Here is a 15,877-nt window from a genome sequence, read left to right as displayed (position 1 = left end):
GTGCACTCAGAATTGCAGCACTATTTTTCCAGGAAAAAGAGGCAGTTCCATGTTTGTCTCTCTAAAGATAAATTATGTACCTACCACTTTGTAAGCTATGAGGTTCAATCAGTCTTTTGAGTCAAACTGGATGCCTTCTATTCACATGCGCCCTTGTAACTTTTGAGGCCTGTGTTATTTCCCCCTCCCCATCATGCTTTGACCTTTAGTACCCTTGACTAGGATCATCCCAGTTACTTCTACTTGTCAGAGTTCCTTAAGGTCCTAGACAAGTTTGTCATGGTGGGGCGGGGGGGGACTTGTATGGTAGTGTATGTTGACATGCAGAAGAATCTTACCTAGGCCCATTGTAAATTCTACACTGGCTGTATGCTAGGTTGTGGGAATTAATAAAAACAAAGCAAAAATCAAAAAGCTGGTTGCTCTGCTCTTGGCATGTTTAGGTTTTTTAAAAAAAAAATACAGCTGACTCACAGTTTTTTAAAATAATGATATAAACAGTATTCGAATAGGAGACCTATAGGAGAAACCTGGTCTTGGAAACCTGCTCCTAAATATGGTTGTCAGCTGTTCAACATTATTAGAGAACTAGAACTACTCATGATTCTGTATGTGCTCAACCCTCCCACCCAAAGTAATACCTACAATTTTTTTATTGGACATTACTTATATGCAAATATAAGACAACTCCCTCTTTTTTTTAATGGCATACTGGGGGGGGGGAACTAGACTTGCATAGGAGTCAATACTGCATGTCCTGCTGATGCTCAAAGTAGTTCTTTTCTTTTTAAAAGGCCCTTGAAAAACTATTCATAGAAGAGCTGTGTACTTTATAATGCCACTGGGTCCATGGAGGGAATGGGAGAGTCAGACTGTGGTGGACTGGGGAGATCTGGGTTTCAATTCCCTGCTCAGCTTCAACACTCATCTTGGGCCAGTCACTATCTTTTATCCCAGTTTACCTTTACAGCAGTGGTTCTCAAATGGCAGGTCAGGTTATGAAAGTGGGCTGCAGCTCTCTCACAGGTTGGTTGCAGAGCCAGCAGGGAGGGATAGGGTGTACAAGAAGAGGGAGGAAGCTTTGGGAAGCTCCATGGCAAATGTGGGTTTGCCTTTGTATAGGGTTGCCAACCTCCAGGTGGTACCTGGAGATCTCCCACTTACAGTTGCTCTGCAGACAATCAAGAAATTGAAGGTGGGCTCTATGGCATTATACCCTGCTGAGGTCCCTCCCCAAATCCCATCCTCCCCAGGCTCCACCCCCAAAATCTCCAGAGCTGGCAACCCTACCTTTGTATTATGTGTAGAATGGCCATGAAGTATACCACTTGCTTAATAATATATGTATAAATGCTAAAAATGAAAAATAAAATATAAACATATTAAGTGTTCATGGGTGTGAAATTCTTGTTTTATGTAAGGCGCAAAGGAGTATGGACATGCTTTTCAAACGGGCCTGAAAACCACAGTAAATTTTGAAGTAGGTCCAACAAAAAGTAGAGTAATATTTAGAAATAAAGAATTACTGCTTTTCAGGCTTTTGATGAATATGAAAAAGGAGAAACTGTGTGTTACCTTATGTTTCTCAGAAGAAGTGGAAGAATAACCAGTATGTTTGTAAAGCACTATTTCAGGGTAATGCAAACACTAGCAGAGTTATTTATAATGAGACTTTTTATAGCTGAGAAGGAACACGTCCAAAAAAAAAAAAAGATGCACATACAGTGTTTGCTCAAGATCCTGCGTTTTGGGGCGTTGCAATTAAACCAAAATTACTTATGCTTAACATAACTGTCACGGAGCAGCAGCCAAGCTCCCCTCTTTCCCTGCTGCTCTGAACTTTTTGAAGCGTGCTTTTTTTAAATACAGCTGACTGTTTTTTTAAATAATGAATTAAACATTTTATTATTTATTATATTATTATTATATGAAACATTATTTTATTATTTTATTATATTAATTTTTTTAAAAAATAATGAATTAAGCGTTATTTTTATTCGCTGCTCTTAAATTTTTGAAGCGCGTCTTTCCTGCGCCTTTCAAGTCCGGCCTGCGTCTCCCATCTCCGGACCGACCGAGGCTTCGCTCCTCCTTTTCCTGCCTCTCGGCCCCCGTAGTTTGCCGGCGTTGCCATGGCCACGAGCGCCCTCCCGCCTTCAACGCGGAGACGCTGTTGTTTCCATGGCGACGGGTCAGGCGGCCTTCTTCGCCGCCGCAGTAGTTTCTACGGCGCTGCAGCTGGGCAGCCTTTCCGGCCGGAGAGGACGGACTCATGCCGGAGTGGCCGCTGCTGCGAGCGCTTCGAGGCGGCCATGGGACCCGGTCGCTTTCGCTGACCGCGCGTCGGTTGCACAACCTGCCCTGGGGCTTGGCCAAAATGAAGGCCCTGGAATGCCTCAACTTGCGGGACAACAGGTTGTGTCGGCTGACCCCGGACATGGAGGCCCTGAGGCGGGTGAGGTTGGCCTACAGAGCCCTCGCCGTCCGAGGCAGCCTCTCTGCTTGTGCCGATTGATTTATTTTGATTTTTTAAAGTTTATTTTTATAATTAAGGGGATACAGAAGGGAAAAGAAGGGAAGGATAAAAACCGTTTGATATACAAAAACAGTATAGCAGATTCAAAGAAAAAATAAACTTAGTCGAATACAATACCATATAACAAGCATGAATATTAATCAAGTAAAATAACATATATCTGAATATGTAATTGTAGAAAAACATAAAAATCAATCAGATTATCTACCTATTACATAATAAAAGTGTATTATACCGTTTGAAAACCCAGGAGTTACATGACGAATGGTTGGAACATAATGGATAAAACATTGCCTATTACTCATTATGGTGCTATTCGGTATATATCAATCATTTGATTAACTGGAAGTCATATAAATGTAAAATGCTTGTGCCGATTTAATCCTCCGTCCCACCCTACCCATTGACGGTCGGCACTAGGGTTGCTCCTTTCTTTCTGGCCCTGCTTCAGTAGCAGCCTCATAAAAGATGGCCGGGCCCTTGTCGTGTAGCTTTTCTAGATGGCGAGGAGGGAAGGAAAATCGCGCCTGCTTAACGCCTTTTGTGCCTGGGAGGTTTTGCCTTGGATTGGCCGCTCTAGATGCACATTTTCTGCACCCAAATTCTCAAAACTCAACAATAAGCCCCCGTGCAAAGTTTTGAAAATGTGCACCCTCGAGAGCGGCAAATCCAAGGCAAAACCTCCCAGGCACAAATGGCCTTGTCTCCCGCTGTTAAAAGGGAGGGGTAGGAGAGAAGGGAGGGAGGCATATGATGAACAGTTGCATCCACGCTACAGCAGCCATTGGCAACAGGAGCAAATGAATGCTATAGCACAACAGCAGCGCAATATCCAGCTATGTGGGGATGCTAGGAATCATGAATCTACAACAACTGCTGCTTTTCCCTCTCTCTGGGCTGGCATCTACACTCCACTTTGTAGCAAAAAAAGAAGAAGGGAGAAGGCCTTTAAGCTGTTTGGACTCAGCGATGGATGGTACAAGATGTTTTGTCACCCCAAACTTTGCCTCCTGCCACTGGCCAGGTTTGAGCCAAGCCCTCCAAGGCATCTCTTGGTCCTAGCCAACAGTGGTGTGGATCCAGGAGGTGATGCCCACTACTTCCTGCTGGCTGGGGGGTGAGTCGAGCCTCTGCTGGACACTGCGCTCCTTACAAAGGAGTTGTGCTCTGTTGGGCCACTAGCTGCTGGTAAATGCTTTGGGGCCTGTAAATTCTGTAATTTTGGAAGTAGCACTGCTCAGGGATGATAAAAGGTTTCCTAAACCCTTCATGGAGAAGAGAATTGCACAGCCTTTGTAGTAGCAGGTTGCACATTTATTCATCCTCCTTGCAGTATTTATTGTAAGGCCTGTATATCATCTCGGCCTTTCAAACTGTGATTTGGAATTAGGGAGGTTCTTAAATAGGAGATGCTCATTCTGTAAACAATTTGGGGATCATTGTCTTCTGAGGAAAAAAAACCTTAAAAGACTTGGGAGCCACAGTGCAGCTGTTTATAAACCATTCTGCAGATTGACAATTTTTCTTTGTGATAAGACTTTATCTCAACATGGAATTCACAACTGTTACATTTTTAATGGCTGAAAATACAGGGCCTGAACAATAAAAAGCACATTAATGTTCTGTTGATTTCGACAGAAGAGATTTAAGCACATGTTGAACTTTCCTATTGGAATCATGAGATTCAGAAGTGCCTGACTTTCGCAAGGACTGTGTCCATTCGTTTTGGAGGCTTATATCAGTTTAAATCAGGATAATCTACAGTTGTACATGAATCATGTACTGACTGTGAACAGCTGGATGAGGAGGGTGGCTACATCTTTCATTCTAAGCCTTTGTTTGTTTAAAGGGTCATAAAAGTGGTTATGGAATTTTATTTTTATGACATACTGAACCTTGGCAGTATTATAATTCAACCTGGAACTAATATGTACTTTTTGAAAACCAACATTAAAGAAATGTTCTGGTAAATCTCAGATTACTTCAACATTCTTTCACAAAGCCCGATGACTGTGGCAAGAAAGTGTGTATTTTTCCACAATTGTAAAATATTTATGCTTTATGCAGAAAGCAGCATTGTTGAAAGTGTTGGTTATACCAGAATACATTATTTTGAGAAGCGCTCTGCCAGCTTCTTTTCTCGGAATGTGAGCAAGATTATGTTTTCTCCTTTGTGGTATAATGGATTCAGGTGCAGCTTCATCTGGTTCCTACAAGTTTGTCCTTCCTAACTTATGTTGTGGGTGGGAAATAGAAGCCTTCCTGGACATTCCAACATGCGGATCATTTGAAAAGCTGTTTTATAACAGAATTTGGGGACCTACTGTTCAAAGAAAAATAAAGTTAAAAAGTAATTTAAAAATCTTGTTGAATAAGTACAAACACTTGGATACACTTATAACTCTTTGAATGCTAGCCACAGCACTGGAAGGGACTTAAAGCTAACTAGTCCAACCAGCCCATCACAAATGTAGGCTAAAACCATAGCATGCTGTGAACAATTGGCAGGTGTATTGCAGAAACGTCCCCGCAATTAAAATAGTCACAGATTTCTCAAGCAAACAAGCCAAACCACATTCTACAACTAAAGGCAAAATCCCAATATTTGCACTAGCCACTTTGACCTTGTGGAAAACTTCATCTAAACCAAATATGATGTTCAGTCACATCCTGTGCAAATCTCACCAACTAATTTTGCTGGAGGAAGTTTCTTTGCTACTTGGACTTTCTGTTTCTAGTTTGTGGTGCTTCTAGATTTTTTTGTAGATAACAAATCCTAAATAGCAGCTGTGTGTTTGTTGCTGGATTCCAAATCTAGGGACCATTTTTGCCTGAGAGAATAATGTAGTCCATTTGTTATAGCCCATTTCTTAATTTGAAAACATACACAATGTCATCTACTGAGTGTGGGAGGAAGCAATCATTTGGAAACCCCACTCCACTCAAATCTCCCCCTCTAGGATTCTCCACTCCTAGGGACTTGAATAGGATACCTCTTCCCTCAGTTGATGCTTCAATTTATACGCTTAGAGAATATCAGGCTTGGGGGAGGGGGAGTTGTTTTTTCTTTAGATTAATTTACAAGCCGATATTTTTCTGCATCCCTGGGAGTTCTCTGGACATGTTAATAAACTTGTCTGTGGGTGGCCCCCCTGTGCTGTTTTTGTAATTTGTACACAGAAATCAAAGTTGTCATTGTGGTGATGTGCAAGTACACACAAACCTTTTGTATTTTTTAAAAAAACTTTGTTGCATTTCCAGATTTCTGGATGTAACGTTAACTTAAAATACTGGTAACACATGCATGTAAGTACTGTTGCTGTGCTAAATGAGACCATTTAATTGAACATCTGATTATAGTTGAAGGTACTAAATTTGGGAAACAATATTTTTGAAGAAGTTCCAGAGCAGCTGACATGCCTCAAATCTCTACAGAAGCTTCATTTGTTTGGAAACAAGATTACCACCATGTCACCCTTAATGTGTGGTAAGATCAAACAAATCGTGCCAAAATCAGATATTGTGCAGAATATGTAGCAGAGTGTGTAATACTTACCCAATTTAAGAAAGTTGATCAATTGTGCTAATGCACAGACTGTGTTTATGCTTTGGTTATTCATAAGCCCCATTGTGTTCAGTGTGGTTTCTCTCAGGTAAGTGTGCATAGGATTCCATCCAAGACAAAGAAGTGTGTTGTCTTCTTCCAAACAGTTGGTTTCACTGTTATTTAAAGATATGCATATTGAATGAATTAACAGTGTTTCCGCAGTTGTCATCTTAGAGAGCCAGCGTGGTGTAGTGGCTAAGAGCAGTGGTTTGGAGTAGTGGACTCTGATCTGGAGAACCGGGTTTGATTCCCCACTCCTCCACATGAGTGGCAGAGGCTAATCTGGTGAACTGGATTTGTTTCCCTCCTCCTCCACATGAAGCCAGCTGGGTGACCTTGGGCTAGTCACAGCTCTCTTAGAGCTCTCTCAGATTGTAAACTGGTTTGATTCTCCCTTAAGTGGTAGAGAAAGTCAGCATATAAAAAGCAACAATCCAAAAACCAAACCATTACCTGCCCTGAGATATAAGGGGGAAGTCTATCCTAAGATAGTATATTCTGTCTATGGTGTTTTTTGTGGTACTTTAAATGTAAAATTTGAAAAATGTCTGCTTGATCAGTCAAGGGCAGCTTTGGGGTTTGTTTGTTTTGTTTAATCAAATAAACATTGTAGAACTAAATAATACATATATCTGGTAGTAATTACTTAAAATGTGTAAAATTATTTTGTTAACAGTGCAGTGTTTCTCTTATGGAGCACCTTTAGTAAAATTTGCCAGGCACACAAGCATTGATGAAATGACATACAAATAAAAGCTGGGGATCAGAGTTTCAAAATACCATAGTACAAAAATCTTTAATGCACAACCATTAAAATAATAATCTATGAAGAATAAACGCTTACCATAATGCTTCTTTATAGGTGGATTACAGAATTTAGTACTCCTCAATCTGAACAACAACCTGTTTAGCTATCTTCCTCCAGAGATACACAGGTAACTTTGATTTCTGCACGGCTGAAGCGTCACCTGAACTGGCTATATACTAAGGTTACCAACGATCTGGAGAAAAAAAAAATGTAAATAACATTCCATTAGGCCTATTAAAGAGGTAGGGCATTTTTTCCCTCCAGGTTGCTAGCAACTCTATACCGTGCAGATTTTCTTAACAGCCAGTATATACTGGTGTGAGATTCAGCATTCAGTCCTGTTTATCTGGACTGTTTATCTAATGTTGTCTTAAAAGGAGTGATGGGATAAGGGGATGCTTTTGGAACTTCCCCTCCACTCCCATTTGTCAAGCTAATATTTGTAATTATGAAGAATATCTCCTGCAGTCCTGCTGGATTCAAACAAACAAACCAGATAGTGTGGGGGGGAAACCACGTGTGTGTGTTAAGTGCCGTCAAGTCGCTTCCGACTCATGGCGACCCTATGAATGAAAGTCCTCCAAATCAAAGATAGGAAACCACGTACAGATCCAATTAACCATCTTAATTGTGCACTGCAGTTAGAGACCGTATTTTCAAGAAGCAAGAGTCAAATACTAAACATCATCAGAAAGCATCCCCTTGCCTTTGTTGTCCCTGGCTTCATCTTCTGGCAACAATGCCAGATTATCAGTTTGGAGACAAGGGTGGTTTCCACATGGGGATGGGCTCATGTGGTTTCCCTGTCACTGATGCGGCTGCTGATAAAGCACAGCAGCAACAGGGCTTTCACATGGCAGGGCTTTCACCTCATCTAGGTATGTAGTAGGATCTTGGGGTGTAACAAGAGACTCTGGGTGACAAGAGGGAGACTAACCTGACTAGACCATTCTCTGTGTAGGTCACATTCCAAAAGCCGAGGCATTCAGAATGGCAATGGCGCATGGACACAGCAGCCGCTTTCCTAGCACTTGTGTCATTCCCTCTGCTGCCACTAGAGGGCTTTTTCTGGCTTTTTGAAAAAATTGGTAATTGACTGATTGTTATAGGGTAATAATGTTGTAATGATCTATTAAAACAGTGTACTAGTTCCCAGCTTTCATTAAAACATCAACTCTCTAGCCCATTTTGTTGTGAAAAGGAAATGTACAACTTATGCCTTATAACTCTGCAAAGAAAAGGGCTAGAGACTGACTTTTTTTGTGTGTGTTTGTTTGTTTGTTAAATGGATGTTCCCCAAAACAACACTGCTGTAAAGAGGTCAAGGTGGAGCAGAACATCCATGTAGAAACAGCCCAAATGAGTGGCAGTGAGGAGGGCCAGGCAGATAGGCGGTTAGCAGGCTAAAGATCAATCCTATGTGTCGTCATAGTATGTGCAGATCTGGAAAAAATAAGATAATGCAGAGACGGAGAACAGACTGCCCTCCTCAGCCAGCCACATATCCCCCCAACAGTGGAGAGGTGGGGGCCCCTCAAGTAGATATTGGGGGTTCCCCCTGGAGCTTCTAAAGCAGTAGGTGAGAAGTTGTCACGCCGCTCCTGGGCTTCTGGGACCCCCGGGGTCTCTGCCTGGACCAAGGGTGGGGGCGGAGGAGCCTCCTCGGCCTCAGACCAGTCCGAGGGGGAGTCAGAGCTTTCTCCCCTCTCGGACGTTGCCAGGTTGTCGGCTCCCTCTCTCGCAGCCTCCTCACAACCTCCGTTTGGCTTCCTCCCTGGCCGCGGCTCCCCTCTCGCCTTATCACCTTTTCCAGCCAGAGAGGCCCCGCCCCTTTTCCCCACACCTCCGTCCCGCCCCCGTGCTCCCCCCCCAGCCGGGCGTTGCCGGCGTCTTGCAGCGATCGGCCTCAGCTGCGCCGGCCGCTCTCCCCCGCCCCAGCCGCGCCCGCCCGCTCAACAGCTGTGGGGGGCAGAGTCTGTGCGGCCGCGTCATTCTGACCGCGCCGGGCCTCGGGATTTGCGGCGCCGCCGCTCCGCTCCTGGGTTGCCGGGCCCCATCTGATCGGCTACCTGGGGGAGAGAGAAGGAGCAGCGTTGGCTTCCCCCTATTCTCTGGGGGGGGGGCTGGGCGACAGGCTGTACCCCCTCCGCTTCTCCAGCGGGTAAGCCTGGGCCCGGGGCTGTGGGTCCGGGAGAGATGTCGGCCCGGGAGCCGGCCAGCTGGCCCGTCCCGGGACAGAAGTCCCATCTCAAGAACGGGGACGAGCTTAAAGAACTGCTCTAAAACCTAATATATTTACATATGAAAGTACCTACAGCCTCATCCAGAGGCCCTTGCTTCTTATATAGGTGAAAGAAATCCTACGTCTGGCAGGAGTGTTCCACAGGACTGTACTCTTCTGCATAGGGTTTATCTTTCCCGTTTCAGCTGCCATTGCTTCAGATGGAGCCTCATCCACTTTTTGCATTACATGCACAGTGATACCCCCCCACCCCGCCAGCCGTGTAGTGGCTTTTTTGTCCATGATAAATTACAGAAGTGGCTCTACCCTTCCAAATGGAAACTCAAGTTACAGCCCCTGGATTTATCCTACATGTTCCAGGACGTTGAAAGCCAGTGTGGTATAGAGGTTAGAGTGCCAGACTAGGAGCTGGGACAACGAGGTTTGAATCCCTGGTCTGCCATGGAAGCTTGGCAGGTGACCTTGGGCCCATCACACACTCTCTGTCTAGCCTACCTCACAAGGTTGTTATGAGGATAAATTGGAGGATGGGAGAACGATGTGATGAGCTGCTTTGGCTCCCAATTAGGTAGAAAAGTGGAATATAAATAAAATTAATAGCTTATTGTGCAGCAAGGCAACAGAGGTATATCCAGACTTATTAACAGCTTCCAACTGTGCGTCTGTGTAATTAAAATATGACAATATACAAGCAGTGCATAATATACCAAAGCAATAGAGATTTGGAGGTTCTTGTACCACTGTGTTTTTTTCTGTAGGCTCGAAAATCTTGAATGCTTGAGTTTAAACAATAACCAACTGCGTAGTATCCCCAAAGAGTTGTGCAGTCTCCAAAAGCTGCGTGAGCTCCATTTGTCCCACAATTCTCTCACGGCACTCCCTGAAGAGATTGAACACCTGGCAGAACTCCAGATCTTGCGCTTGTCAAGAAATCAAATAGAAGAGCTCCCTGAAGTGAGTGGCTCTGTGCTTTGGGAAACAGCCTCTTCTTGATACCATTCAGAAATCTTTCTTTGACTGCAGAGGAATAATTTTAAGTGGCCTGGCCATTTCAGTCTTGTCTGGGCTGCCAATATACTTTCTTTTTCATGTAATAGATATGATAAGTAAAAATACTTCTGTTTTTAGAATGGATTGGGGCTGATGCACAAGCACAGTTTGTATGAATGGTCTCCTTGTGTGAGCTGGGAGCATTGAGCTCACGTAAGATGGTTTCCTGCCTTGGGAATAGTATCTTGGACATAGTGATGGAATTGACTGTCAACATCTAGGTCTTTTTCTGTCTTTTTAATTTCTGTTTGGTTTGACAGAATTTTGGATCTTGAAATTAGACTGCATAGTCCTGGAAGAGGGGCTGATTAACTGGATATTCTGTCATTATATTTAAAGCTGAACTTGGACATTTAACAACCTTCCATTTTTAATTCGTTGTTTTATTCTACATTATTTCGGGTAAAGTCATGCTAAACAAAACAAAATGAACACACATAGAATCTGACAAGCTGGATATTGCCATATTTCTATGACCATGGGGTGACTCCTACATCAACCAACCCTCTACTGAGCAAAGTTTATTTATTCATGTAGATTTATTAAAATATTTATACCACACCTTTCCTTTTGGTTCAACTCTGAAACCCTCCTCCAAATTAATTGGCTCTTCCGTTGGAGGCTATTCTTTCGCTGAAGGAAGGCTGCTTGGAGGAGTGTTGGAGCCACCCCATGCCATTATTTCAGGCTGTAACGCTTCCGCCCCAGCACCCAGTAGGCCACCCTCGCTTCCAGCTCAGGTAATCAGCTGTTGAGCGAGCAAGGCCCAGCCCTGCTCAGAAGCTAGGGAGGGAGTCATTGTGGTGAGGGAACCCACAGGTCCCAGCAGTAATTCTCTGCTCCCAAACCTCTTCTTACATGGGGTTCAGAGCCTTTCTCTTCAGTAGACCACCACCATCTCCTAATCCCTGGCCCCTCACCAGTGGTCCTCACCAGGAGGAGTATCCAAACTGGGGCTGCTTCAGTAATATAAGCCACAGTGAGGTGCATAGATAGGAATCAAGCCAATCACTTTAACTAATGCAAGCTTTATTTTACTGCCTCTGCGTCATGACCCTGGTGTTGCTTGTAGGTTGCCCATCCGAATACTAACCAGGGCTGGCCCTGCTTATCTTCTGAGTTCTGATGAGATCAGGCTAGCCTGGGATTTAAAAGGGTTTTGCCATAGATGGAAACTTATTTTAATATCGGTTGATCGAAATTGAAGCTTGGTAGCTGTCGTGTCTGCCTAGACTTATGACTATAGGCTTGGATCCACTGGAGCTTTTTATAAGTAGAAGGATTTCTGCCTGTGGAGTGCAACTTTCTCTCCCACTTCAGCCCAAAATGTCCCCGTGCCATGTGCTGTCCCTGGGAAACTCACGCTTCCTGGGAGGAAATACTTCTGCCCATGAAAAAGCTCCAGTAGATGCAAATCACAGGCTTATGTATTTGAACTGCCCAAGAAAATGCTGGAACACAGAAGCTGTGTAGTTTTTAAGATAATATTCTATGTTTAGAAATGAAGGTGGCAACTCTGCCAGCAAACAGCTAGAGCATTTACTCTAGAATTGTAGCATTTTAAAGACTAACAAAATTTCTGGCTCATACCCTTCTAGAATGCTAGTCTTTAAGGTGCTATTGGGCTCTTGCTCTTTTCTACAGCTACAGACAGTCCAACATGGCTACCCATTGTGCTCTATCTCCTTTTAATATTGTTATTTTTCTTCTACTGGTAACTGTTTTCTACTCTCCTATCATTTTCATATATTTAAGATCGTTTCCCTTCCTACGTATAAGCATTTAAATTGTTTACATTTGATGTTATCACACTATGGCATTTATTGTATTTCTTAATCCTCTTCAACCAGGGACTTTGCAAAATGGCGAGTCTTCGAGTTCTAGATCTAGCAGGAAACAAAATTCAGATTTTCCCAGCAGCTGTAAGTATGAAAATAAATAACTATCTTACACTGAATAATCTGTAGTATGTGGAAATTACTAGACTGAGTTTCAGAAACATTGAAACTAAGGCATATATATATATATATATATATATATATATATATATATATATATATATATATATATATATGCTGATATTCATTATTAAAATCTGCTTTATTTGAATTTATTGACATTATCTATGCTTTTATTTGTTTTTGAAATTTACAGCTAGTCTTCCTTTTAAAAAAAAAAGAAGCCCAAGGTAGCTGACAAATGGTGTACTGTGTGCATAATTAAAATGTTGTGTGTCAAAAACTTTTTACTTGCCTCATTTAAAGGAACAAAGCTCTTAACAATAAATGAAAACTAATTAATAGAAAAGCACCCCTATTCAAATGTTTCTCACTTAGAACAATGTACTTATCCAGAAGTCTCACTCTGACCTAAGCGTATATCTGAGCCTGCAGGTGGGGAACAGTTCTGCTAGTCCCAGGGTATGTTCTGTAGGCGCATGGTGCAGCACCCTTGAAGAAGTGGAGAAGTCTAGGTGTGATCGGTCCCTGGACAGGAGATCTCCATACCACCATTGTGGAAGAAAGGCAGAATGTAACTGTAATTGTTTCTGTAAAAATAAATTGAAAATAGCACGTACTGTAGGCCATAAGAACATAAGAAAGGCCCTGCTGGATCAGACCAAGGCCCATCAAGTCCAGCAGTCTGTTCACACAGTGGCCAACTAGGTGCCTCTAGGAAGCCACAAACAAGACGACTTTGATCACATTTCCTTTGATCACATTATGGGTTACCTGAGAAGCAAGACCCAATATGGAGACAGTGGATTCTTCTCTACTTTACCTCAACTGTTAGGCAACAATGGTGACTTCTATGTGGCTGATAGAATGTGAATACCAATACAGAACAGACGTCTCTGTATATCGCACCATACAAGCGTAACGAGCACTATTATTGTGGTACTTTCCCCTATAAATTATTTCTCTTTTTAAAAAATATGCGCACCAAATTTATTGCATGTCACATGAAGATAATTAATCATTCTGTTGTTGGGTGTGGTGAAGACAAAGGGAAGTCACAAACACCTGAACTCATCTTCTTTCCTGTGCAGAGCTAATTGCAGATAGAGAGGTGGGAGGGTGCTAGCTACATGGCTGGAGGGAGGGCAGAGTTCTGAGAAGATGGCACCAACAGCCTGAGAAAAGTATTCTGGGGACACAAAAGGAAATAACCATCTCAGATATAACCAGAAATATCGGGGTACAGTTGCTGCTCTTGACTACAAAAATCATGGTGGGTGTTTCTGCAAGTCAGAAACAAGACTGACCTGGTCTTACAGCTTCGAGCCAAATAGGGAGCCAATAGATATAATGTGTCTAGGCCCTGGTGTGAGATGTGTCTGAGAATGGCAAGACTGCCCAACTAAACGTAGAAGTAAAGATATAGTTCAAAGGTGGGATGTGTGGGTTAAGGGGCAACAGATAATCATGATAAGAAACATACTCACGATTTTGACATGTGCTTTGTTATCGCAAAAAGTTGCATGAATGAACTAATTTTTTTATATGTGTGAAGAAATTATTTGGGTTTAGATTAACTTGGTATAAAATTATAGATAACTTGGTATGAAGTTATAGTTAGTTAGCAAAGAATATGAGTCCTTAGTGGGTATGACAGCTTGCTATTGTTGGAAGGTTTTGAGAACCTATAAATATGGAAAACTGAATTGGTCTGGAGGTTTTTCTTTGAAGATACTGCTTGGTTGTAACCTGTTTACTTTTGGTAAGAAATAATTAATAGGCTCAAATAATCACTCTCTTTTAATTATCTATGTAAAATTAGTGGATGGTATTAGCATTTTCTTTTGTCAATGTAAATAACTATATTTTAATAAAAAGATAAAATGGAGGCAAGATTCTCTAGTAAGAATTTTACTTGCGCACTATGTCCAAAACGAACCAGAAACTATTGAGGTGTACTTCTTGCCAGGAGATTAGTCATTTGATACGGGAAATCTTACCAGACACCTAGGGCTTCTTAAGCGCATGCCTATATCCGCATCAGGCCCGAACAGAGTCATCTGGAATAACTTAGCAGGGAAGAAGGTAGATCTCCACATTCCTGTCCAACTAGCTTTACATATGTTGCCCCTGAGCTCTTGTACACCAGACATTGCATATTCCTAGAAGAATGACTTGGAAAACAAGACAGGGAGAAAAAGGCTGTGCTCATCCCGAGAACTACATTTAAGCTAGGGAGTACTAAGCAATGGGGTATTCCTATATATCTTAAGTAGTAGAAGAGGAAGAGTTGGTTTTTATATGCTGACTTTCTCTACCTTTTAAGGAGAATCAAACTGGCTTACAATTGCCTTCCCTTCCCCTCCCCACAGCAGACACCTTGTGAGGTAGGTGGGGCTGAGAGAGTTCTGAGAGAACTCGCAGCATGGTGTAGTCGTGGTTAAGAGCGGTGGTTTGAAGTGGTGGACTCTGATCTGTAGAACTGGGTTTGATTCCCCACTCCTCCACATGAGCGGCGGCGAACTGGATTTGTTTCCCCACTCCTACACATGAAGCCAGCTGGGTGACCTTGGGCAAGTTACAGCTCTGTTAGAGCTCTCTCAGCCTCACCTACCTCACAGGGTGTCTGTTGTGGGGAGTGGAAGGGAAGGTGATTGTAAGCCGGTTTGAGTCTCCCTTAAGTGGTAGAGAAAGTCAGCATATAAAAACCAACTCTTCTAGTCCAGGGTCACCCAACAGACTTCATGTGAAGGAGTGTGGAATCAAACCCGGTTCTCCAGATGAGAGTCCACTGTTCTTAACCACTATACCACGTTGGTGCACTTTAGGAATTCTACCATGACCCTGCCAGGGCTCTACAGGTAGAACATGCCCTATTTCCTGCCCTTCCTTTCTTTAGGCCCAACTACACGGTAAACTGTTCCTGGGCCCATCCCCAGTTTCTGTCAAGCAGATTACTCTAGGAGTTCTGAGCAGAAGCTTAGATTCTCAGGTGTGTAGGCTGACTCAGTTCAGGACCATGACTTAGAGGGAGAGGGGCCTTAAGCCCCACATGGTACTGTTTTTACAGCCTGAAATGCCCTCAAGGAGCCACAGTTTGTCCTGCTAGGAAAAATTATTGGTAAATATTAGTTTCCCCAGTAGGACAAATAGTGGGTTCCTGGGGTAAAAGCAGATTGGAAAAATGACGTGGAGGAAGGCTTAAGGCTCCTCTACCTGCATGCCACAGGCCCACTCTGAATTGGCTCCCACACACTTGACCCAGCACAGACTCAGAAACAGTGTCTTGTCTAGTGAGAGACAGTGTGGTGTAATGGTTAGGGTGCTGGACTATAATCTGGGAGACCCACATTCGAGTCCCCACTCTGCCATGGGGAGATCAGTCAGACACTCTCAGCCTAACCATGGTCAGACATTTTCAGCCTAACCTACCTTGCAGGGTTGTTTGAGGATAACATGGAAGTGAAGAGAACAATGTAAGCCACTTGGGGTCCCCATTGGGCAGAAAGGTTGAATATACATGAAATACATAAATAAAATAGGTCCTTGGAGGAACTCTGGTTCTTGTGTGTGCATATTGCCTTTACATAGCCCTGTAAAACTCTGAAATGAGTCAGAGTCCGTTTTCTAGATTATTCCATCCAACTTTAAATCTCCACCTGAAAAATACACATCT

General features: G+C 43.0%; 1 protein-coding gene across 1 annotated transcript in view; it reads left to right on the top strand.

Moving 5' to 3' along the window:
* Nucleotides 1-2,272: 2,272 nt before the first annotated feature.
* The window catches only part of LRRC69 (leucine rich repeat containing 69), a 34,852-nt gene continuing 21,247 nt past the window's right edge, over nucleotides 2,273-15,877 (top strand). Inside the window, exons 1-5 of the mRNA XM_056854891.1 lie at nucleotides 2,273-2,455; nucleotides 5,897-6,023; nucleotides 7,006-7,078; nucleotides 9,952-10,147; nucleotides 12,094-12,165. Coding sequence (XP_056710869.1) covers nucleotides 2,273-2,455; nucleotides 5,897-6,023; nucleotides 7,006-7,078; nucleotides 9,952-10,147; nucleotides 12,094-12,165 — 651 coding nt within the window. The remainder of the gene's footprint in view (nucleotides 2,456-5,896; nucleotides 6,024-7,005; nucleotides 7,079-9,951; nucleotides 10,148-12,093; nucleotides 12,166-15,877) is intronic.

This window comes from Euleptes europaea, chromosome 8, assembly GCF_029931775.1.
Source record: "Euleptes europaea isolate rEulEur1 chromosome 8, rEulEur1.hap1, whole genome shotgun sequence".
Lineage (NCBI taxonomy): Eukaryota > Metazoa > Chordata > Lepidosauria > Squamata > Sphaerodactylidae > Euleptes > Euleptes europaea.
This window is presented reverse-complemented; position numbering and strand designations above follow the sequence as displayed.